Raw genomic sequence first — 24,178 nt, 5'->3', positions numbered from 1 at the left:
TCGCTTTTTTATTTTTTTGTTTTTACTTTTTTTTTTGGCATCTAGCCAGCAGTTGGTATAGCTGAAGTAGCTGCGCGCCCCATTATATGCCATCATTTCATGCCTCTGCAAATGGAAAAGGACAGTGAGGAGGAGCTGTAGCAAACTTGTTCCAGAGTCACAACACATCGGTAACATAAAGGCAACTGATGAGTGCTGTTCTTTTTTCTTTTTTTTTTACAACCTCTTATCCCATTGCTGACCTTTTATTGTGGGGAGATGAAAATATCAGAGATATTAAAAAGCTCGGCTAAGAGCAAGAGGATATATTTAAAGGCTGTAACCCATGTGAGGGCAAAACGAGACGTCATACAGTCATGGTAAAAATAAAGTACAACCTCTTTCAATTTTGTGGTTTTACGCATCATAATAAAAAAATAACCTGGTCCTTAGGAAAATACAGTCTCAGATGAACAACAAGACATGACATGTTACACTGAGTCATTTATTTAACAAACAACAAGTACACCCTTACTGCTTCCATATTAAGAGGGGGAAGTAGCAGCCGGCACCATTAATCAAATGATCATCAGCAAATGTGAGCACCTGAATAAAAGCAGAAGTTTTGGCAGTTTGCTGGTCTGGAGCATTCAGGTGTGTGTTAACACAATGCCAAGGAGGAAAAACATCAGCAGGAATCTTAGAGACGCAATCATTGCTGCACATCAATCTGGGAAAGTTTAATGGGGCAATACCAAACAATCTGAAGTCCATGATTCTACAGTGAGAAAGATTATTCACAAGTGGAAAACATTCAAGACAGTTTCCAATCTTCCCAGGAGTGGGCGTCCCAGCAAATTCACCCCAATGTTAGACAGTACAATGCTCAGAGAAGCTGCAAAAAACATGAGAGCTACATCTTGGATGTTTTAAGGTCATGACAGCACAATTAGAAAGAGACTGAACAAGCATTGCTTGTTTGGAATTGTTCCCAGGAGAAATATTCTTCTCTCTAAATAGAACATGGCAGCACAGCTTAAATTTGCAAAGTTGCCTCTGCACAAACTACAAGACTTCTGGAGCAGTGTCACTCTGACAGACGAGACCAAAGTGGAGATGTTTGACAATAATGCACAGAACCACATTTGGCAAAAACCAAACACAGCAAATAAGCACAAACACCTCATACCACTCTCAAGCACGGTGGTGGAGGGGTGGTGATTTGGGCTTGTTTTGCAGCCACAGGTCCTGGGCACTGAGTGGACCATGAACTCCTCCTCTCCACCAAAGTATTTTAGAGTCTAATGTGAGGCTGTCTGTCTCAGCTAAAGCTGGATTATGCAACCGGACAATGATCCCAAGCACAGCAGCAAATCTACAACAGAATGGCTGAAAAAGAAAAGAATCAAGGTGTTGCAATGACACAGTCAAAGTCCAGACCTCAATCCGATTGAAATACTGTGGCCAGATCTGTGCATAAAAGAATGCTGTCAGACCTCAGTGAACTGAAGCAGTGCTGTAAAGAAAAGGAAACAGTGATGATGAAATAAAGAAATCTGTTACTTCAAGTTATTGCTGCTGAAGGTGGTTCTACGAGTTACTGAATTATGGGGTGTGCTTAGTTTTCGCACACTGCTTCTTCCTTTTAAATAAATGATGATATGCTGTTCATCTGAGGTTGTATTTAGATAATGTTCAAACCTGGTAACGACCAAATGATTTTTATTATTTCCTGATATGTAAAACTTTCAATTTTTTTTACCATGACCGTAAATCCCCAAATCAGGCTTTTAATGTAAGAAATGCCATGAGTAATTATAACTGATGGAAAAATATATTCAATTCACTAATGCAAATGGATACATTGCCATATGGACTTTAGCTTACATGGGATAAAGTCAGCTATATAAGGCGTTCTATATGTATTTTCTGTAGTCCTATCTTCTTATGGTTCTTTTTAATTGTCTCACGTACAGATATTAAAATAGCCTTGCTGTTAAAGGCACTTACTGTGAGAGTTTCCCTTTAGTTTTACTTATATAGAACAATAATATCATCTATGTGCATCCAAACAAGTAGCATAATTGGCAGCGAAGCGATGTCCAGGTGTTCTCTTTTACTACAATATTATGTGCAAACATTGCTCATTTATTCATGTCATCATTTTCTCACCCTAATGAGGACAGCACAGGGGATCTAAGGAGGACTGTAATCTTTTAAATGAGTCATTGGATCTACAGTATATCTTCTATCTTGTCGGATTTGTCACTTTAATGGAAAATGTGGCTTGAAGTTGAAATCAATTAAGCTGCATTCTATAAGGAAACATTTTGATCCAATAAATGAGAAAAGTGCATTCAGCCAGAGGTAATAACCTAAGAAAAGATAGGATATGACTTCAGCAAGATTGACATTAATCATTTTCAGGAGAGGAAAGCAATTAATTAAATTTGATTTTGCAAAGGGTGACATACATCAGAACATCAAACATGGAGGTCAAATCCAGTGAACTAACCAGATGAAGAAATGACTAATGACAAGAATATTCATTATAGCAAGAATTTTGCTAATCTCATCTATGGGAAGCGACGGAAAAAATATTATACATTATATGTAATTCAGCTGCTTTTGATGGCACATATCTGGGGAATTTGGGGTAAAAATTGTTTTTTTAAATAATAATAATAAAATCAATGAATTCATTACACATTTGCCCAGAAATAATTTGACAAAGTCATATATTTATGTAAAAAAAATTGGATACTTTCTGGGAACAAACTGGTACATTGTGGCAAATGTTACTAAAATACTATCTGACATTATAAAGGCACAAATTTACCCCCCCCCCCCCCCCCCCCCCCCCCCCAAAAAAAAAAAAAAAAACTGTAGGGTGTTTTGCCAAGGACTCACTTTGCAGGATTGGATCAACTGTTATCACACCAGAGTGTGCAACCAGCTTCAAACTCACAGCTATGTGGCCCCAGTAAATTTACATTTGTTCTTGGAAAATAACCCCCCTTTCAAGGACTCACTTATTTTTTTTTCCCTTTACCTGCAGTTATGGAACCGGCAGCTGTCTCAACTTTTTGCTGGAAACCCATTTCAATCAGTTCTGCATGTCCAGTTTAATCTCAGTGCAGCTTAATTTGAAAGATAGACCAAATAGCTTTGCAGGTAAGCAAACACAGCTGTGACAACAAGGTAATAACAGTGATAATAGCGATATGGCAAAACAGAGGTTACCATTGTGTTGCAAAAGCGCTGCGCATAATTATAGGTTAAAAAGAAAAACTGTCACTGTAAGAAAAAGTGCTGTGCAGTGAGGGGTGTGTGTAGAGAAGGAAGCTGGCTTATTCAGCTACAGTATGTTCAGCGTAGACTGACTGCATATCACCAGCCTAGTTTTCATTTACATCAAGAAATTATTCATTTAAGAGTTTATTCAATCAGATCTGGGAGATTAAGTAACAGTAAAATCCTTCCTGCATTATGCTGAGCAGTAAGCTTCATCACTTGAGCTAAAGGAAGGAACTTGTGGTTCTTTCTGCAAAGTGTCTCAAACTTCCACAAAGCATATGCTGTTTTGAACTTTGGCATAGAGCAGCAATAAATATAGCACACAATCGCTTGTCTTACTTCTCTTTTGTGCTCTCACAGCACAGACACACCCACTCAGTCCATGAACACTGGAACCACTGTTCTGAGCACCTACAAGCTCATGAGTCATTACAATCACGGATACATTTCTTATTCATTGATGATTATTCATTTTTTTTAAGTTTTCTTCATAAAATGTTGTATTTTACCTCTTCAAAGTAAACCATGTTACCACGAGACACAAGCATAATGTTTCCATCCATCCATCCATTCACTTCTCCTGTTCTCCTGTTCAGGGTCGCAGGGGGGCTGAAGCCTATCCCAGCTGACATAGGGCAAGAGGCAGGGTACACCCTGTACAGGTCGCCAGCCTGTCGCAGGGCCAACACAGAGAGACAGACAACCATTCATACTCACATTCACACCTATTGGCCAGTGGCCAAGAGTGGCCAATTAACCTAACCCTAGTAAGTCCATGTCTTTGGACTGTGGGAGGAAACTGGAGTACCCGGAGAAAACCCACGCAGACACGGGGAGAACATGCAAACTCCACACAGAGACAGAGGGAGGGGCCTGGGCCAAGGTGGAATCCAACCCAGGCCTTCCAGATGGTATTCTAACTGTGAGGCAGCAGTGCTAACCACCACACCACCGTGCTGCCCGTTTGTCATTATGTTCAAAAGTGACTGCCACAGGTCTGTTTTTTTGTTTTCCAGCTGACAGCGCCTAACTGCCATGAATACCATTATAGTCAACATTATCTATTTTTTTTAATTATTTTTGTCTGCATATTCTCTTAAATTTTTTTTCCTTTAACAGTCCTCACCTCTTCAGTAAAAGACCCTGAAACAAATCCACAAGACCAGCATCACATGATGGAGTTTGGCTTGTTGTTCTGTTTGATGTTCTCTTGCTGGACTGATACTCTGCCTCTCACCCAGTGACAGCTGGAACAGGCCATGGGCAGGAGGACAGAGGAGCAGAGAAGGCACAAATTAGAAAAATAAAGCTTAACGAGTACAGAAAATGACTCCTCTATTATTCACTATTCCTCCTGTGTCACAGTCCCTCACTGCTCAGGATGTAATCATGCACTACCACTGATTAGCAGCTTATTCTCTGGAAACACATGACCTGCTCCGGCGTGGGTTATGTTCGAGATAAGAGATCAGCACGTACAAAATAACTGCCTACTGAGCAATCAATTGCCATCGCCAATCCCGGAAGATCTCTCAGAACTCACTGTACCAGCAGAGTTTGTAGTTTTTAGGGAGTCACAGGTTTTTGTTTTTCACTGATTAGCATCAATCAGGAATATAGCGTCTTAGAGGCAACTTTTTTCTCGCTTTTGTCCCCTGTTGTTTGCAAACTATATTAAAACAATATGGAATAATTTTCTGTAACTTTTAACATAGTGATATAATCACAAAACAGTATGAAAGGTCAGCAGTACTTGCTGACCTTTCATACAATTTGCATGGAGGCTAAGCACATTACCAGAGCTGAATTTTTAATTTTTTTTTTTACTTGCTCTCAGACCACGGCAGCTGAAAGAATAAGGTTGAAACTGTCTTAAGCACAACAAACAACATGACCTGTTAATTTAAAGTGGTTGATGCCGTTGCAATTAGTTTATTCGTGTTTATACTTTACAGGCAGCATCAACAGCAATTTCATGTAGCACATTTCCAGTCTCGCTAACCAGAGTGCTCGCAGTGCATACACATCCATACAATGCTTTTCAACACTATACATAATGTAGAGAGCTATGGCTACAGATGTGCTGTGCACCATGTAATGCATTCAATCTCTTGATATTTTTCTAATATAATAGTTTTTTTTAATCTTAGTAAAATATATTGCTCTGCTGTCAGTGCTTGCCTGTGACATCAATTTGTCACATACTGTAAACATAACCTCTTTCAGGTGAACACATTCACAGTGTGCTAGATTGGGAGACCCTGGGTTGACTTATTGAGCTGGTAACTAACATCATGTAACTGATTACCCTGATTTATGATCCTGAGATAAGACTCTGTCCACACATAACCAGGTACTATGGAATGTATTTCGGCCTTTCATCTTTTAAATTTATATTAAGTCATGGGGGCTTCTGAAAAACTTCTTCCAGGGTGAAGATTTTCAGAAGCATTGTTTCTGCATTTTCACATGAACGAGGAAAATGAAAATTTTCTCTGCAACATCAAAGGTGTAGGCCTTTATCTGTGCACCTGCCTGATCTTCTGATTGGCCAACATTTCTATATGGTTAAGGTCTCCACCTGTTGCTTTCGCATGATCTTGACAGCGCAGGATGTTATTTTTTTTTTTTTTTTTACGTTTTCATGTGTTCAAGATTTAAAAAACACGTGTGGATGTACGTGAACCAAACTAAAAATCTAAACTGAGTATATTGAACTTGATTTATAGTGCAGGGCCATGACCAGCTAATAACACCTGACCCAAATAACAGGGACAACAAATCTGCTATAAAGTCACATTGAACTACAGCCAATAAGCACATCCATCATACAACATTCTTGACAAGTATATTATACTGACACCACTGCTACTGTTTGGGAACAAGACACAGTGACAAGTAAGAAGAAGTGACCCTTTTTTTATATATATATGAAAAACGTCACTAAGCTGTTGATTCAACAGTCGGTGCTCAGTATCGTATCAATGTGTGTTTTTCTGAAGATTTGAAACAAAAAATCTAAAGAATATTGATTCAAGAATTTGTATCTGTGTTTTTCAGGCAAACTGACCAACATGTCTGTGTCACTGCATCTTGATATGCCTTCTGACTGTCAGCATATTGGCGCTTTCTATTCTGTTTGCCATGCTGATCTGTTGATGCTGAGAGTTTCATTTTTCTGAGCAGTCCTGAATAATCAAAATCAGCTAATAGCGCTTTGCATTGGTAATGTTTTTGTTAGCTGCTGTTTTTAAACTTTTGATGTTGCTTGTTACAAGAATTTTCCCTTCTCCATACCAGACATTTCAAAGAGTGAAGTTCTGCACACAGTGCATTGACCCAGTTAGCTGTCAGTTCTGAAGTTCGGTGTCTTGCTGAAGGGCAGTTTGGCAGTGATGGGTGTGCCATAACTCAGTTTGCTATTTCACAGCTGGAATACAAACTCTGTCGAGTGCCAGGAGTTAAATCACTAACTTCTCAGCATTTACCTGACCCAAATAGCACGGAAAACAAATCTGCTGTAAAGTCACATTGAACTATAGCCAATGAGCACATCCATCATAGAGCAATCTTGGATAATTAACTGACAAGTATATTATACTGATGCACAGCAACAAACATACGCTATATTGCCAAAAGTAATCACTCACCCATCCAAATCATTGAATTCAGATTTTCCAATCACTTCCATAGCTACAGGTATTTAAACCCAGCACCTATTGTAGGCATGCAGACTGCTTCTACAAACATTTGTCAAAGAATGGGTCGCTCTCAGGGGCTCAGTGAATTCCAGTGTGGTAATAGGATGCCACCTGTGCAACAAGTCCAGTCATGAAATTTCCTCATGGTCAGCTGTTAGTGGTATTACAACAACATGGAAGCTATTGGTAATGACAGCAACTCAGTCATGAAGTGGAAGGTCATGTAAAACCACAGAGTGGGGTCAGTGGTGGATAGTGTGCAGAGGTCACCAACTTTCTGCACAGTCAATCACTACAGCTCTCCAAACTTCATGAGGCCTTCAGATTAGCTTAAGAACAGTGCGTAGAGAGCTTCATGGAATGGGTTTCCATGGCCGAGCAGCTGCATCCAAGCCTTAGATCACCAAGCGCAATGCAAAGCGTCAGATGCAGTGGTGTAAAGCACGCTGCCACTGGACTCTAGAGCAGTGGAAACATGTTCTCTGAAGTGAAAAATCATGCTTCTCCATCTGGCAATCTGATGGATGAGTCTGGGTTTGGCGGTTGCCAGAGGAACTGTACTTTTCTGACTGCATTGTGCCAAGTTTAAAATTTGGTGGAGGGGGGACGATGATGTGGGGTGTTTTTCAGGGGTTGGGCTTGGTCCCTTAGTTCCAATGAAAGGAACTCTTCATGCTTCAGCATACCAAGATATTTTGGATAATTTCATGCTCCCAACTTTGTGGGAACAGTTTGGGAATGGCCCCTTCCTGTTCCAACATGACTGCACACCAGTTCACAAATCAGGTCCATAAAGACATGAATGAGTGAGTTTAGTGTGGAAGAACTTGACTGGCCTGCACAGAGTCCTGACCTCAACCTGACAAAACACCTTTGAGATGAATTAGAGCAGAGACTATGAGCCAGGCCTTCTGTCCAACATCAGTGTCTGATCTCACAAATGCACTTCTGGAACAATGGTCAAAGATTCCCATAAACACACTCCTAAACCTTGTGGAAAGACTTCCCAGAAGAGCTGAAGCTGTTATGGCTGCAATAGGTGGGCCGATGTCATATTAATTAATTAAAGTCAGAATGTCTGAAGCTGCCTCTCGCCCTATGTCAGCTGGGATAGGCTCCAGCCTCCCCACGACCCTGAACAGGATAAGTGGAAGAGAGTGGATGGATGGATGGATGGATGGAAGCTGTTGCCTGTGGGAGCATTACAATATATGTGCCAATGTAGACAGTAAATTTAGACATGCAACATACTATATACACAATAATGCACAAGATTGCTCACTGAATTATAAGAGATAACTTCTCAGTAACTCTTTATAGGAACATTAATACCGCCACATTTAATGGACCATATAAATATTCACTTCATGTGCACAAATGAACTGAATGTCAGTTTGAGTTGCATAGTTATTCTGCAACGGCAACAATATGCTAAATGTCCTGAATATATTATCTGCAATCCACAGCCTGTGTGTGTGTGTGTGTGTGTGTGTGTGTGTGTGTGTGTGTGTGTGTGTGTGTGTGTGTGTGTGTGTGTGTGTGTGTGTGTGTGTGTGTGTGTGTGTGTGTGTGTGCAGTGTCTCAGCTACATCAACAGGAAACCCATTATCTCACTGCTTAGTAAATTCTTGTTGGTGCGTTGTTCAGTCTTGATGAGTAATGGACCCCACCTTTGTTATACCAAACACAAAGCATGATTTATAACACACTAAAGTCACTCAGCACTTTGCCCTTTTCAGCATCCTGTCCCCAGAGTTTGCTGGGTAAATAAGGTGACATGTCAAGAATAGCAAAATAAACTCACATCTCTGTCTGCGGTCCAGTTAGTGATCCATTATCCTCTTTTGCGCCACATTTTAATCAGAAGGGACCTGTGAGCTATTCAAAATATCAGTAGAATATCAGCCCAAAACAGTATACTTCATAATTTCTTTGGTTAGTGAAAGCCCTTTGGTTGCATTTTTTTTTCTTTCGGTTTTGTCTTTGACAGCACAGTGGTGTGGTGGTTAGCACAGTTGTCTCGCCACAAGAAGGTCCTGGGTTCAAATCCACCATCTGGCTGCAGCTTTTCTGTGTGGAGTTTGCATGTTCTCCCTGTGTCTGTGTGGGTAGACTGTCTCTCTGTGTTAGCCCTGCAACAGACTGGTGACCTGTCCAGGATGTACAACACCTCTCATCCTATGGCAGCCCCCCACAACCGTGAATTGGATAAGTGGAATAAGATGGACGAATATTTTAACTGCATTTAAAAAAAATTTAAAAATTTAAAAAAACTCAAGCTTTGGACAAGTTATGCCCTTGTGGAAAGAAACCCCATAATTTTGAGATCCAGAGCATGTATTTAGGTTGATTCAAAACTTTTATTAAGTAGTTTGTTCCAGTTTCTCTCTGATTTGAAGCATTTCTTTAGTCTCCAGATTGACTTCAAACAAGCTATTTAGGGCAGTTTGATATCTTTTTCGGAACATGTCATTCATTTTTAAATGTGGAAAAGTCTGACTCTTGTTTCTGGGACTATTCTAACTGAAGCTGCCTAAAAGTAGATATAAGAAGCACCTGCCTAAAGACACATGCAATTTCGGACGAATCCCAGCTTGCATTATGAAATTACATGAGTTCAGGTGTACCATCTCATGTTTGGTTTGGCTATGATTTCAACATTGCTTTTTTGTTTAGGGTGTATGCCACAATATCTGTCAATTTTTTTTATACAAACATTTTCCACATGGATGAATTTGACAACATGAAAAACATTTCTGTGCTTTGCTTCGCCGCTGGTGTGGGTATCTCAAAGATTCCAGGACTTTCCCTGCTCCATCAAAGCAGCTGTGTAGCCAGCATAAATCAAAATCTGAACATGACTGTCTTCAAGGAATGTTTATCATTTCTATTTAAGCATAGGTTTAGTTTAATCTTACATCTATTGCTTAATTTTCTTGAGCACTTTGCAAATTAGGAGGAACATTCCAAGCTGATTTCAACTTCCATTTGAACAAATTCAGAGTATCTGACAGAGTTGATCACATCATTGTTAGTGCAACTCCTTAGAGACATAATTACACTCAGCCCACACATTTTGTTCACACCAAAGAGAAGAGTGAGTACAGACTGCAAGATAGGGGTAAGAAGACTCTGTATCTATGTGGGCATTCCTCAATTAAAGTGGTTGTTTTGCAGCCAGCATACATGGTTGTCTGGAATAACTTGCATTGCCCCTAACCCAATCCCTCTTACCCACTCAGTTATACCCACCAGTTGTGGAACACCTGTTTGTATTTTTATTATTATTATTATTGTTTTATTTTATATTTATAGGAACAAAACTGTAACATGAACCATGCCACAAAGTTACATAAAAGTTAGTAGAACCCCCCCCCCCCCCAAATTATACAATAAATACATATTTTAAAAACACAGGAGTTTAAAAAAAAAGCCTATACACAAAACAGTACACAGCACAAACTGCAGTACAATAAAGCACCAAAAATGAGAAACAGCAGATCATTTATCTGTGATCCAAGTTCTTTTGCATGCTCAAATTTTTAAGGTATTGTGAAAAAGTTCTTCGGGACCTAAAGCTGCTAATGTGATATAAACTATTATATAGGGCACACCAGTGTTGTTTCCACCATTTCATATTTGATCAGTCATCTTTCCCACAGAGTGAAAAATCAGAAAACAGATAAAACGTCCAGGGTACCAATGCTTGTTTCTGTTCCTCTGCATCGAGAGCATTGGTGGAGTTTTGCTGTTGAAACAATGAGATATCCCATGATACTGATACTCAATTTTTATTATAGAAAAAAATTGTGCTGAACATAAACAAGTTTTTGGCTTTAGATTGTAACAAAGCTTTAATATACTTTGGCTACTTTCTGCACTTATGAAGTTATGAGGGCTGAAAAATGCTGCGGAACAAAAATACCACAAATTCAGAATTTAAAAATTCTATGTACTCCAAGGGCCAGTGACCAGGAAAACACTCATAAAATGAAAGTAAACTTTTGCATAAATGTATTTAATACACTAAACTTAGCCAATTAATAAAGCATTAAATATACCAAATTTATTGTGCAAAAATCAAAGAATCTAAAAAAAAAACTGTAACATATAACATGGAGTAAAAATATAAGCTGCTCAGATCTCCCACTTCACCAGAAATAATCTGCTTTCAGTATCACTTTCCTGTTGTTTTGCTCTCTGTCAGTGAGCTTGTTTTCTTGCAGGTGCATCTGATTGGCAGGCTAATGCACAGTGTGCACGCCACTGTGCGGTTCTGTGAAGGGCCAGATTTTGGCCGCAGGCCTTGAGGTTGGCACGTGGCGTAACGTCAATCAGCACTCATGTTTCACATCTTTTAGTAGGTGTGCCTTTTGGCATGTGTCTTGTAGTGTTTCCCACTATATAAAGTAAAACTTGTACTACCTAATAGTAAAGTTAGACACTATGAACAGTGCATTATTTTTCTGAGTCTCCCTTTTAATATTTTATTGTTACTGTAACACGATTTTGTGATTGAATTTATTTTTATATCAAAACTGAAATCTGTTCAATAATGTAACTTCCTACTGCGGTGAATGTGACATACTATGACTGACACATGTTTGACCTTTTCTAATGAACCAGCAGGAAGGATAATGATAATGGTTCCCTACACCACAGATAGACTCCTCCTCTGAAAAATTCAAGTCTTTAAACAGACAACACAACACTGCTATGATTGTTATCATTTTGCTCTCTTCCCTTTGAATTTTTTTGCTCTCTGTTATCACAAATCGCGCGTCACGCCACTGGATGCATCACAGAGGTCAAGTCATCTGTCCGTGTGGTGCTGCAGGTGGACATTTCCCAGCTGCTCTAAGCAAGGGATGTCTCTCCTGGGTGCACACGCCTCCTTCACAAAAATATAATCAATTGTGGAAAACTAGTTGATATGATTTCCCCCATCACACCCCTTGCAGGAGCTTACAGGTGTGATCACACCTGCATTGCACTTAGTCTGAACCTTGATGGAAAAGTTTACTTTCCTGCATTCAGGTGATATTTTTTCTTGACCTACATCCCCTCCTTCTCACACAAGTTCACTGACAGTTAAGCCATTTGATTTGCAAATTTAACAAGCACCATTCCTCCTTTAGGATCATCTTTTCTTGGACTTCTGGGGAACTACAGAAAAAGGACTTTCCTCGCTTCCCACTGTTGTGAATAAATCATTCATCTTGGACTTTTGAATTATTGAACATACAACATATTACTCTCAGTGAAGGTAAAAACTGAATGTAGCCTAAAGTGATACTAACTTTTAGTTAGGCATTAAGGCTGCTGCTGAAAGTGCATGCTGGAACATTGTATGAAGGAGCAGACCTACATTAGTTCAGGCAGAAGACCTAGGGTATATAACTTCACTTTTCTTCACAACACATCAAGAGACTGAACTCTTCTGATGTGACTGGGTCACGCTTTGGTGTGTTGGCTTCGATCTGCAGTATTGAATCTCCATTTAAAGCGGCTGGGGGTGATGAACAGGCTTTTACAGCCAAACTCTTAGCTTCCATTTGCACAAACAGTACAAACTAAAAGCCACTGAAGGGTTTCATTATATTTTATGTTAGCCAAAATTAGGTAGGTTTGGGGGTAGAACCATATGTATATGAACAAAGCATTATAAGATAAGCTGCTTAATTTGATTATTTTCAAGCATACTGCAGAGGGTAAAGAGGCAGCAGGTTGTTTATTTAGAATATATATTAGAATAAAAATTAACATCTTTTTATAATGTAAGTGAAATGTTCCTAGAAAGTTCAATAATTTATTAATTCCATTATATTCATTTAGTGCAGTGTATGAAATAGTAAGATATTGATTTATTGCCTCATATTGATACATCAATATATTTCATTGCTTACTCCTGCAATACAATTATTGATACACCGAAACCAGATATCAGTATTTTGCTGACTCTATTTTTTTGTACTCATCGGTATACCTATTCGGTACACCTTGGTAGTACCAGGCTGCACTCACTTTTGCCTTCAGAACTGCCTTAATTCTTCATGGCATTGATTCAAAAAGGTGGTGGAAACATTCCTCAGAGATTTTGGTTCATATTGACATAATAGCATCACATAGTTGCTGCAGATTTGTTGTCTGCACATCCATGATGTGAATCTCCGGTTCCTCCATTTCCTGTTCTTCGCTGACAGGAGTGGCACACGGTGTGTTCTTCTGCTGCTGTAACCCATCTGCTTCAGGATTCAATATGTTGTGCATTCAGAGACACTCTGCATAACTTGGTTTGTAACAAGCGGTTATTTGGGCCTTCCTTTCAACTTGAAACAGTCTGGTCATTCTCCTCTGATCGTTTTCATCAACAAGGCATTTTCTCTCACTGGATATTTTCTCTTTTTCAGACCATTCGCTGTAATGGTCTGGTACTGCAGGAGATGGTACTGCAGGAAAATTCCAGTAGATCAGCAATTTCCGAAATACTCAGAACAGCCCATCTGGCACCAACAACCATGCCGCATTCAAAGACACTTAACTCACTTTTCTTTCCCATTCTGATGCTTAGTTTGAACTTCATCAAGTCATCTTTTCCATGTCTACATTCCTAAATGCATCGAGTTGCATGACTGGCTGATTAAATATTTGTGTTAATGAGCAGCTGAACAGCTGTACCTAATGAAATGTAAATAAGTATAATGTAAACAGAAGTTATCACATACAGTATCACATGCGGTGAAGCAGAGATTTAAAGTGGGGAAATGATGGAGAAAAAGAGGAAGCAAATAAGAGTTAATTGAATTGACGCAGCATGAAAATGGATATATTATTTCCAGCTCCATATTTTTGTTCCTGGACTGTGCTAGAGTAACTTTGCTACAGATCAAAATAACCTTTGTCTTAAACTAGGCATCTCCCTTTAAAACCACCTTTCTGATTGCCGGATGGATGCGCCCAACAGAGAAAAAGTTTGAACAGTGCATGGGTGCTTAGGATGACCTTATGAGGGATAGCTCTCTCATTGACATTAAAAAAATCCAGAGTAGAAAAAAATCTGTCAGAAATTGAGCAAAGTCAGAAGATTTTACCTGTCAGGGATTAGATGCACATACAGTGACTTCAGTATATGAAAGTTTGGCCATGTTTGTGAGTTACTCCCCCCGCTAGCTGAGTATAACTGAGATACATACAAGATTTTAAAAATGAAGAGAAATGTTTCCGTTTGATTTTCGATCATATCTGTTTATTTCTGGTTAAATTAGTTTATTACATGAAGTGTCATGATCCAATGAGCTGGACAGGTTAGTGTTTTCTTTTGTTTTGGGTTTTTGTTTTTGTTTCTTTTCCTTCAGCAGTAGTTTGATTTTTCTATTTAACATATTTAAGATTAGATGAAAAAGCACCCACACTAAAAGCCCGTACATGGTCATTTTATTATCTCCATTGTCATCGTTGTGCTGAAACTGCTCGAAGTGAAAGTGAGAAAGTTTTCTCTCACAATGTTTGCTGAAACAGGAAATGCAGCTTTTCTTGCTAGACCATGGTCCCTGCACAGATAAACTGCTCAGGTATTACATCTGTCAAGCCATTTTTTAGAAGCCACAACCTGACCATGAAATGACTGCAAGTACAAATGATGTAGCAGTAAGAGACTAAGACCGCAGAATTAGACCAAGGCTTAATTTGCTGGCTGGTAATTTAGTTAACTGCATATTTCATTATGAATTGCCTTGCCAACTAAAAACACAATTGCATGGGTCTTTGATCAGGTTCAGAATTATTAAAGGGGCACACGTTTGTTTTCACGTGTGACATTAAGTTTGCTACAAGGACTTGGATTCTTCTTCAGCACAAAAAGAAGCTCTTTAAAGGTAAATGCGTGGGTACTCATCAGGCTGTGAGGCTCCAACAAAAGACACTATTAAATTATAAAATGGGACTTGTAGGATTCAGTGTTTTGAACTTAAGATAGCCAGGATAGCTCGTGCTCTGCTGTATCGATTTTAATCATTCTTGTTGTAATTATATTTCTTGTCCTTCAAGATTCATTTATGATACTTCATCACGTGGACTTTGCTTATAACTAAACCCATAAAAGAACTATGTATGAAAAAGATGAAGTCTTCATTATGTAAGTTTATTTGGGGGGGGGGGGCTTTAAACTCATTCTTGAATGGTAAGACCTTACAGAGATACTGTAGTCCACCAGGATGACAGCAATCACACTGAGAGACCACCACCGAATGCTGTCAAATCCAAGATCATAAATGAATCAGCCGCTTGCACTAGAGACCATCCTTCTATGTTGGCATATACATTGCACGCTCTCCCCTTTAAATCTAAATGAGCTCTGAGAGAAAATCAATAGTCCTCTCTATTGTGGAACACCTAGGCTTCAGGGAGCATATAATCGCTACAAACACATCTGGTCAATTTGTAGTACTTTCTGCTTTTGAGCTTCTTTTTTTCTTTTTTCTTTTTTTTTAGAACGCATGTCCTCGGGAATCTGAGATGACTGTTAGAGACCCTTAATTACAGCTAATCATGTGTCTAATTGGTAATTCTCATCCTAGCGAGCGATCTCTACAATTCCTGTTGTGAATCATATGCCAAACACACTGCATTGTTTAATTAAAATGAGTCTGTTTTCATGGAGATCAGCACAAACTGTTTGGAGAACTGCCTGTAGAGCTTGTGTGGGGATGAAAATAATCATAAAGTGAAAGCAGCCTCTAGAATACCGTGGATTGGTTTTGATTTCATGGCTACGGAGTCAATCAGCTACTCTGCTTTTGCAAGCATGCTCACTCAAAAGTGGCTCCATCTGTCCTTTTTGACTGTATGCTATGAACATGCCACATTTATAATCACAGAAAGTGGTTGAGATTCAGCAAAGCTGGTTTGCCACACTCCCTCTGATCCTTTTCAGACTGGTTCTGAACAATTTAGCTTATGTGGTGTATAAGTTTGGGGTCACCCAGAACATTTCACAAGCATACTTTTAGTCATTAAATGATTTTCAAGATACAGTTATGATTTTTAAAAGCATTTATTTTTGTCCTTCAAATTTAGCTCTTTTTTTCTTCAAAGCATTCCTATTCCACTTGCAGCAATCACAGTCGTGCAGAATTGTGGCATTCTGTCAATTTACTGACATATTAACTCCATGCTTTCCGTAAAAGCTCCCACTTAGTGAATTGGTTTGATGAGCAATTCATCTGTACCATGTAGTTAAGCTGATCACAGGACAGCTCAATAGGGTTAGGGTGACTGCTTCTACTAAAGAGTTCTTCATATTTAGAGCTGTGCTTTGGACGAGTGTCCTATTGTCCTATTGGCAGACATGGGCTCCTATTGGGCAGTGTTCATATGGAAGGGCAAAGTGTTGGAGCAAACGCACCCCAAAGTTATTCCATTTTCTCTTGACTTGACAAATGACATCAAGCATTTTTCATCTGCTGTCCATCTCACAGATGCTCTTCTTCCTGGTCCAAAACCCTGAAACCTCCATTCATTGGCTGCCCCATACCGGTGTTCTTTTGTCTGCTTTAAATTTTTCCCTCCAGTCTCAGATGTGTTTTTGTTTTTCACTGCAACTCTGCAATGAAGCCTAGCACCCCAGAGTGGCCTCTTCACTATTGATACGCTGAGACTGGTGTTTTGGAGGTATCATTTAATGAAGTTCCCAACTGAGAAACTGTAAAGGGGTGTTCTGGTTTGTTTGTTTGTTTGTTTGTTTGCAAAATAAGGACATTTTTAAGTGGCTTCAAAGTTTCGAGCAGTAGTATATATTACTGGTTCTTCACGGTTCCATATGGGGCCTGTTCAAGCCCTGAATGGGGTTTGAGTGGCCAAACACAGCCCTGAGCCTCTGTCCAACTCATCAACCAACACAAAACACATTCATATTTCTGTCAGCTTTATTGCAGCTGACTGATGCAATCACAGTATCACAGCGTGATATCTGTGATCCAGTTCCTCCCATAAATATCATTAGCTCCTCAAGCATACTTAAGCCCCACGTGCTTTGCTCATTCACGAGCAGGAAACATGCATAATAGTACCTGATTGGCAAGCCAGGGGAAATAATCTGTTAATCAATACTACAATGAGCCTTTTCCTTCATTATGGTTACTGAGACAGATGAGTTACAACAATCACCTGATGTTTATTACATTGTGGATTGTACTGAAAGCAGTGGAAATGTCTCGTTTCTCTAGGCTATCAGGGTCACTCCAATATCTGAGATCCACCATTGGATTTTGATGTGTGGGGATGAGAGCTCAGGTCCTACATTCCCTATTTTGAAAGTGGAATGTAAAGCAAGGAACTGGATTTCGTGAATACGAACTATATATGCAAAATATCAGTATGAAAGATCATAATTATGTATTTTGTGTGACAAAAAAAAGGAAAAAATCAGTTCAGATTTCTTATGTGAAATTTATACTCGCGGTATCGCGACGTGTGCTTACATTCTGACAGCTGCTTTGTTCTTGCTGGACTAATATTGAGAAGGTGCAACCTACATGAACTTGGCAAGACGTGTAGGATATGGGTAAGTCATTTATAAAGGAAATAGCTACTGTAAGGTCAATGGCGCTGATCCTGGAAGCATGCAGGAAATACTCCCCATGGTCCGGTCAAGAAAATTAATATGACCTGCTACATGTTATTCACCGTCTATGAATTGATTTTCTGGTCCAGTGGCTTCAACCGCACAAATTTCTCACAGAAATTCTCCGTTATTTCATTCGCTTAACTTGCGGTTCATTACTTCATTTGCAACTCGATCTGTTCCTGACCTCAATTAACGCTTGGCGCGCTGCGTGCGTAATTTTGGTACCCCCTTGCAAAACCGACAGGCATCAAAGCTGTAACAAAGCAGCGCCAATATGATGCTTTGGAAACTTTTGGAAACTTACCTATCCACGCTGATCACACACAGGGTCATGATGGAGGCAGTGCAGCACATTACATCCATGCCGATGAAGATGTTGCAGAACACCTCCCCAAAAAGCCACTTTCCCCCGGTGAGATCTGTCACGATTACAAACGGCATAACGACTATGGCCACTGACAGGTCAGCCACTGCTAAGGATACCAGGAGATAGTTTGAAGGCTGTCTTAGTTTCTTCACCACGCACACCGCGATCACCACCAGCGTGTTTCCCATCACTGTGACCGCCGTGATGATCGCCAACATCACCCCGATAACGATCTTCTCTGGGCGAGTGAAATCCAGCAGCTGCTCCCCGCACGACTCGTTCCACATGGTTGTGGGGCTGATGGTGACGAGGAGAAGCTGCAGAGAGCCATTGATAACTTCGGAATTGTCCTCCTTCTTGTTAAAAGTGGGCTCAAATCCCGAGATATTGAACATCACGACAATGTTATCCGGATAGGGGTGCAAGGGTAGCCTCGCCAGAGCACTCCAGTTACGCGCATATTTGGATATGTGTAACCTGCTGTCGGCTCCTATCCAGCTGTTTTAGATCGAGTGTGTTGCAGCTGCACCACATCAGAGCTCCCAGCAACTCAACAGGGTTCTTAACTGGCTTCTGTTTATCAATGATTCGTCTGAAGAAGTGTTACACAGACACGTGGTGCATCCCTGTAGGGAAATATAACTTCTTCTCTAAAAATTATAAATGAGAGGGGGGTACAAAAGTTGCAGAATCTAAATATAGCTACTCAAGAAATGCTTGCTGCTCAGTGCATCACCTCGACAAATATGGACTTGTCTGTTTGGGGAGTTGCGCTGCGCAAACCGCACCTATCAATGTGACGCATGTATAAGACGCAGAGACAGCCAAAGAACTGGACGTATGCAGATATAAACATACAGCAGTGGTTTCACAATGGATTGAGAGAGGTGAACGCGTGCAAATCCAATATTAGGAAGGTGCATATTTGTGCATGTGGGCGCAGGGCTCCCCCTCAAAAGATAAGATGAGCAAATTTTATTAACAGAATATGTTTGAGTTCATATTTGGAAAACAATATAATCTTACTTCCTCCCCAGCAGAATTGCATTCAGAAGGAGCTGACGTGAAGCCCAGCTGCAGATACTTATTTTAAACTTCCTAAACACTGTCCAACCTTTTATGGGGAAAAGAAAAACAACATGTAGTAAAGTTTGCATTAAAAGCTCCCACATGCCTCCTAAATCTGAAGAAGAAGCAGGAAATGAACTCGAGGGCATTTTGCCAATACCTCCAACAAGCCAAAAAAAAAAAAAAGTAATAGTAGAACACATTAGACACTCAAAAGGAAAACCACTTAACAAAGGGTACATTTTTCCCATGTGGACAGCGTGCTTTTGTGCTGATGCTTTTCTTGGAGCCATGACAACCAAGAAAAGCATCAGCACAGCTAAAGACAAATCAAAATAGAAAATCCAGCAATGCTGATGATGCTGGCAGACACTGGGGGTACATGGGAAAGCTTCCCAAGACTTTTTGCTGCTTGCATCATCGTCCAGGCAGCAGAAGCAGCTGTGGTGTGTTTGTCCCCTCTGGCTCTGCAGGGGCCTGTGCTGTCATAGCCACCCCCTCCCCGCAACCACTTTCATGCCTGATGCAGACCACCACAGCCTTGGCTTTTTACTCACCATTACCTGACTGACAGGTCAGTAATGATTGTCGCACCAGATTATTGCCAGTGACAACTGGCAGCTTCTGCTAGACCTCTTGCTGTCAGGGAAATTTGGCCCATTTGTGTTTTAGACATTAGTGCAGATGTCGGGGTTTCCAGCTTTCAGGCGCTTATGCAAGGCAACCTGTCAACATGTCACTGTCTCTCTCAGCCCCTCTGAAGGTCTTGCACTGGGAGGGGTTAAAAAGATACGGATCACACCTGATTCTGAAGTGTGTGTGTGTGTGTGTGTGTGTGTGTGTGTGTGTGTGTGTGTGTGTGTGTGTGTGTGTGTGTGCGTGTGTGTGTGTGTGTGTGTGTGTGTGTGTGTGTGTGTGTTTGTGTAATGTTGCACAGTAAAGGATCTGTGCATTCATCGATGTGGGTGGATAAGTCTGTGTTGCTTCCAGGAATCAAGTGTATTTTGAGGCTGTTTTAAAACTGGGACGTCGCTCATTTATTTTGTCAAGAGTAAACCCAGTGCAACAGATTACAAACACTAAAACAGCTCAAACTGCAAAAAAAGAAGTGAAGGTATAATTTGCAGCAGTTCTGGAAAATGACTTCAAAATGCAAAACTTGTTTTGATCTGCTGTCCAGACAAAATCCCCCTGTGGCCTGTTTGGATGTCAGATTACTGAGACTCTGTCCAATAAATAAGCCCCCTGTGAGCTCATGTGACTTTTGCTGGATTCCTTCTAGCCAAGCTGTAAGAGCCTTAATGAAACGAAACATTAAGAAAGCAGGTCTTTTCACAGCATTGACCCAGGCAGCCATTAGGTTTTACACTTTAACCTGTAATTTCACCAGCTTGTCAGTTATTTTCTAATATTAAAACTGTGCCACCAAATGCAACCCCACTGGTCTCATCCAAGCATGCTGCATTACACATGGCAGGTAATGCTATAGACTGTGTCAGCTTGGCATCCATCTGCGCCTCTGACATGGACTAGCATAATGTTATCAGCCAGTCAGTCATATGTCTGTTCCTCAGATGCAGATTATGGCTGAAGGCAGACAGGTGGAGACTGTCCCTCTTCATTGGCAGGACATTGTTTATCTTGGTTTTCCTGGCAGCAAATTGAGGATTTGCAACCATAACCTTAATAAACTGAGACAATTGGGCAGAAACTGGGCAACAAGCGGGTCATTTCATCATGACAAGAAAATGTAAATGAGGAGCAGAGCAGGAAAACACGTTTATTTTAAATACTAGGCCAAAGAAATTACAATAAACAACAGAGTGTCTTTATTGTTGAGCATGCTCCCCACATAGAAGAATGCTGCACAAGATGCATGAGTGTCATTAACACAGTAGCTTCATACATACACAATTCAGAATAATTTAAGCACTAAAGACCAAAAACTGATCGGTGACAAGGATCACACAAAATCAAGATCTCCATCACTGCAGCCCTAAGTGTTGCATGTCAGCGTTTTCATGGTTAGAAAAACTCTAAAGTCAGAGTATGTGTTGTGATATGGATCTAATCTAGGTCACATCTTGAAAGCAAGAATAAGCATTTGAAAACATATTGCAGTCAAACAAAGAAAAAGGTCATGGCAGCATCCAAAAAAGCCCATTAGCAAAAACACTGCTTGATGCATATTCATCTGAACAAACAAAAGTCAGTGCTGCTTTTTTTTGTTGTTTTTTTTTCTCCCTTTTCAAACAAAGATTTTACTATGAAGCTGCTATTAGCAGCTTACTCTGCAAGTCATTGTTAAAAATAACTGAAGGAGCGTTACAAAAAGGTTCATGACCTGATGTTCATTCTTAGTCTGTTACTCCTCGTTCTAGCATAACTGTGCAGCCAACGCCGTTACGAGTCTCTGGGATGGAGTTGTCTGCTGGCAAATTAGCATGTAACTCCCTGCCAGGCTCTGTTTTGACATGAAAAGTCCACAGTATGTCATGCAATCGCAACATATTCTTCTCCCTCGTGGACTTAGTGGCTCTAACCACTTCCATGCCTATTTTTAAACTGCTCCTCCAACTGGGGTCATGGAGGTGACCTTGTGTGAGAGAGAGGGTACAACCTGGACAGGTCGCCAGTTCGTAGCAGGGCTAACACAGAGGCACGGGACACCATTCACTCTAACATCCACACCTACAGCCAGCATAATCACCAGTTAAATTTACATGTATGTCTTTGGACTGTGGGAGGAAGCTTGGGCCCAACATGATCAACCAGAGTAAAACCTTCCAGCTGTGGATCAACAGTGTAGTCTTTTTGAAAGTATACCACTCTGCCCTCCACGGTTATTTCACACAGCGGTTGTGTAGAAATTATTTGGGCCGCTTACTGTATTACAAAATAAAGACAAGAAAGAAGAAAAAAGGGGTCGGTGGTCGACTCCTGGGATGTGGCAAAAGCTTCCCAAGGTTTAATCCATACTATTCATTTTCTGGGCACAGCACAAGCCACCGCATGCTTCTGCTAATGACTTCTTAAACAGTTAAAGTGAAAGTGGCTTGCTTAGTAAAGCCAGAAAAAAGAAAAAGAAAAAGAATAAGTAGAGTAAATAATAATGACTCCTTAGTCTCAATACAAAACCAAAAATATCTGAGACTCCTCTTGGTTGGAGAGTTTCCTCTCAAAAGGTCAGCAATTATGGATTAGCCCACATTAGCCCAAAGTGCTCTAATTAGAAGATAACAAAGCCCTCTTACTGTTATAAGCGCCACTCTTTCACCCTGACATTTTGCTGAGCCTCTTATTCAGAGCCATGCAGAGAAAAGCGAGTAAATATCCAGCACGTGCTGTGAATGTTTTATTTATTTATTTGCTTTGCAGTATTTGCAACATCACATCTACTCTGAGCATTCCTACTGGCAGATTTGACACAGTCAGCTGTCAGTTTGGCCTTCAGGAGGAGGCGCTGGGAGCTGGTTTGTACATTCATGGGGGAAGGTCAGTGTCTTCTCGGTTGTAGTTACCTATATTTGTCGATAGATGGCATCACATCCCTTAAAATTTAACAGACTTCAGGTTTTGCAGGGTTTTTTGTTTCTTTGCTGTTTATGAGATTATGTACTTCTACATTATAGTTACTTTCTGTAACTTTAATTTATTCCTGAATGGGGGTGTGGACACAAAGTCATCACCTCACAAGCTTTGGGAGCATTTTTGTGATAATTTCAAATTAATTTAAGACTAATTGCCAATATGTCTGACCAGTGACCTGAAAAGCAAGCCTCTGTGGGCTTTTATATGTTTAAGACTGCTTGACTGCCTTGGTTTTCCACTTTTTTTAAATGTGCCTTTTTATAATTTGCCTTTTAAAATCTAATATTATATGTCTATGGTTGTGAAGCTTATCAATAACTGTAAAGTTTATGAATAATTTGGGGTCTGTTTCTAAAAGGCAGTTATGTTAAATCACAAGCAAAGTATTTTTGTTATGGATATTTTTCTTTATATTTAGGTCTGAGTGCCAACCTTCAATTAATAAGGGGTTGCACATAAATATCAAGCTGTTTGTAGTGACCGTAGAAATGTGTTTTATCCCACATTCTGTAACTCTGAGGTAAACTTGTATTACTGCCTGACACTAAATGTTTACTATGTTGCGCACCGTGGCCAAAAGAATATCAAGATCTCTGGAGATGGACTTGTAGTGTGGATAGGTAAGTTTCCAAAACCTCTTCTCCTCTTTTTGTTCTCCACAGACACACAATGCAAAGACTGAGTCAACTTCTCTCCTTTTTATCTGGTCTCAGATGTGCTTTTTATATTGCCCGCACCTGTTATTTGCCATGGGTGAGTTTAAACTAGCATCACATGCTTGAAACAAAGTTATTTACCCACAATTTTAAAAAGGTGCCAACAATTCTGTCTGGCCCATTTTTGGAGTTTAGCATGAAACTATATAAATTTTGTCTTTTTTTTTTTTTTCTCTTTTTTTTGTGTTGTTCCAATACACACAAAGGAAATGAACATGCGCATAACAAAACACGTGTGATTGTAATAATTTTCTGGGAGAAATATTTTATTTTCTGGAAAAATTTCAGGGGTGCCAACATTTTTGGCCATGACTGTAAGAGCTTATGTTATGAATAGGGTGAACAGTTATTATAGTAAGCTAAACCTAAACTAAAACCAGAACTATGTGAAAAAAAATTTTTAGTTAACTAAAATAAAATAACTAGACTTCTGAAAAAATAGAACTAAAATTATCTCATGAACTTGGAAAACTAACATTTCTAAACTAACTCAAAACTAACATTTCCAAATAATAAAAACTCTGGGATATTTTAATGTCTGATCAAAAAGCAAAACAAAACAAGAAAACAAAACAAAAGTAGACATAGATTTGGCACAAATATACAATATTATTCCCAGGAAACTTCCCAAACTCCTTCTCTCACTAAATAGAATATGTCTGAAAAACAGCTGAGGAAAAACTAAGAGAACTGCCTTTTATTGGTCTCACACACTGCTCATTTTCCAGTTTTCACTGTACTTGCATTTCCTTTTCTTTGGTGTAGTTGACATAATATTTGGTCAAATATGCCCCCCCCTTTGTGGTGACAGACCTTTTTCCTGTTGTGAAATGGT

At 39.8% G+C, this 24,178-nt stretch overlaps 1 protein-coding gene across 1 annotated transcript in view; it reads right to left on the bottom strand.

The window, feature by feature from the left end:
- Positions 1 to 18,637, bottom strand: part of htr7c (5-hydroxytryptamine (serotonin) receptor 7c) — a 30,768-nt gene extending 12,131 nt beyond the window's left edge. The window contains exon 1 of the mRNA XM_030737843.1: positions 17,906 to 18,637. Within this exon, the coding sequence (XP_030593703.1) occupies positions 17,906 to 18,363 (458 nt within the window). The 5' untranslated portion in view covers positions 18,364 to 18,637. The remainder of the gene's footprint in view (positions 1 to 17,905) is intronic.
- Between the last annotated feature and the right edge of the window lie 5,541 nt (positions 18,638 to 24,178).

The sequence above is a fragment of the Archocentrus centrarchus genome, chromosome 9, assembly GCF_007364275.1.
Source record: "Archocentrus centrarchus isolate MPI-CPG fArcCen1 chromosome 9, fArcCen1, whole genome shotgun sequence".
In the NCBI taxonomy this organism is placed as follows: Eukaryota; Metazoa; Chordata; class Actinopteri; order Cichliformes; family Cichlidae; genus Archocentrus; species Archocentrus centrarchus.
This window is presented reverse-complemented; position numbering and strand designations above follow the sequence as displayed.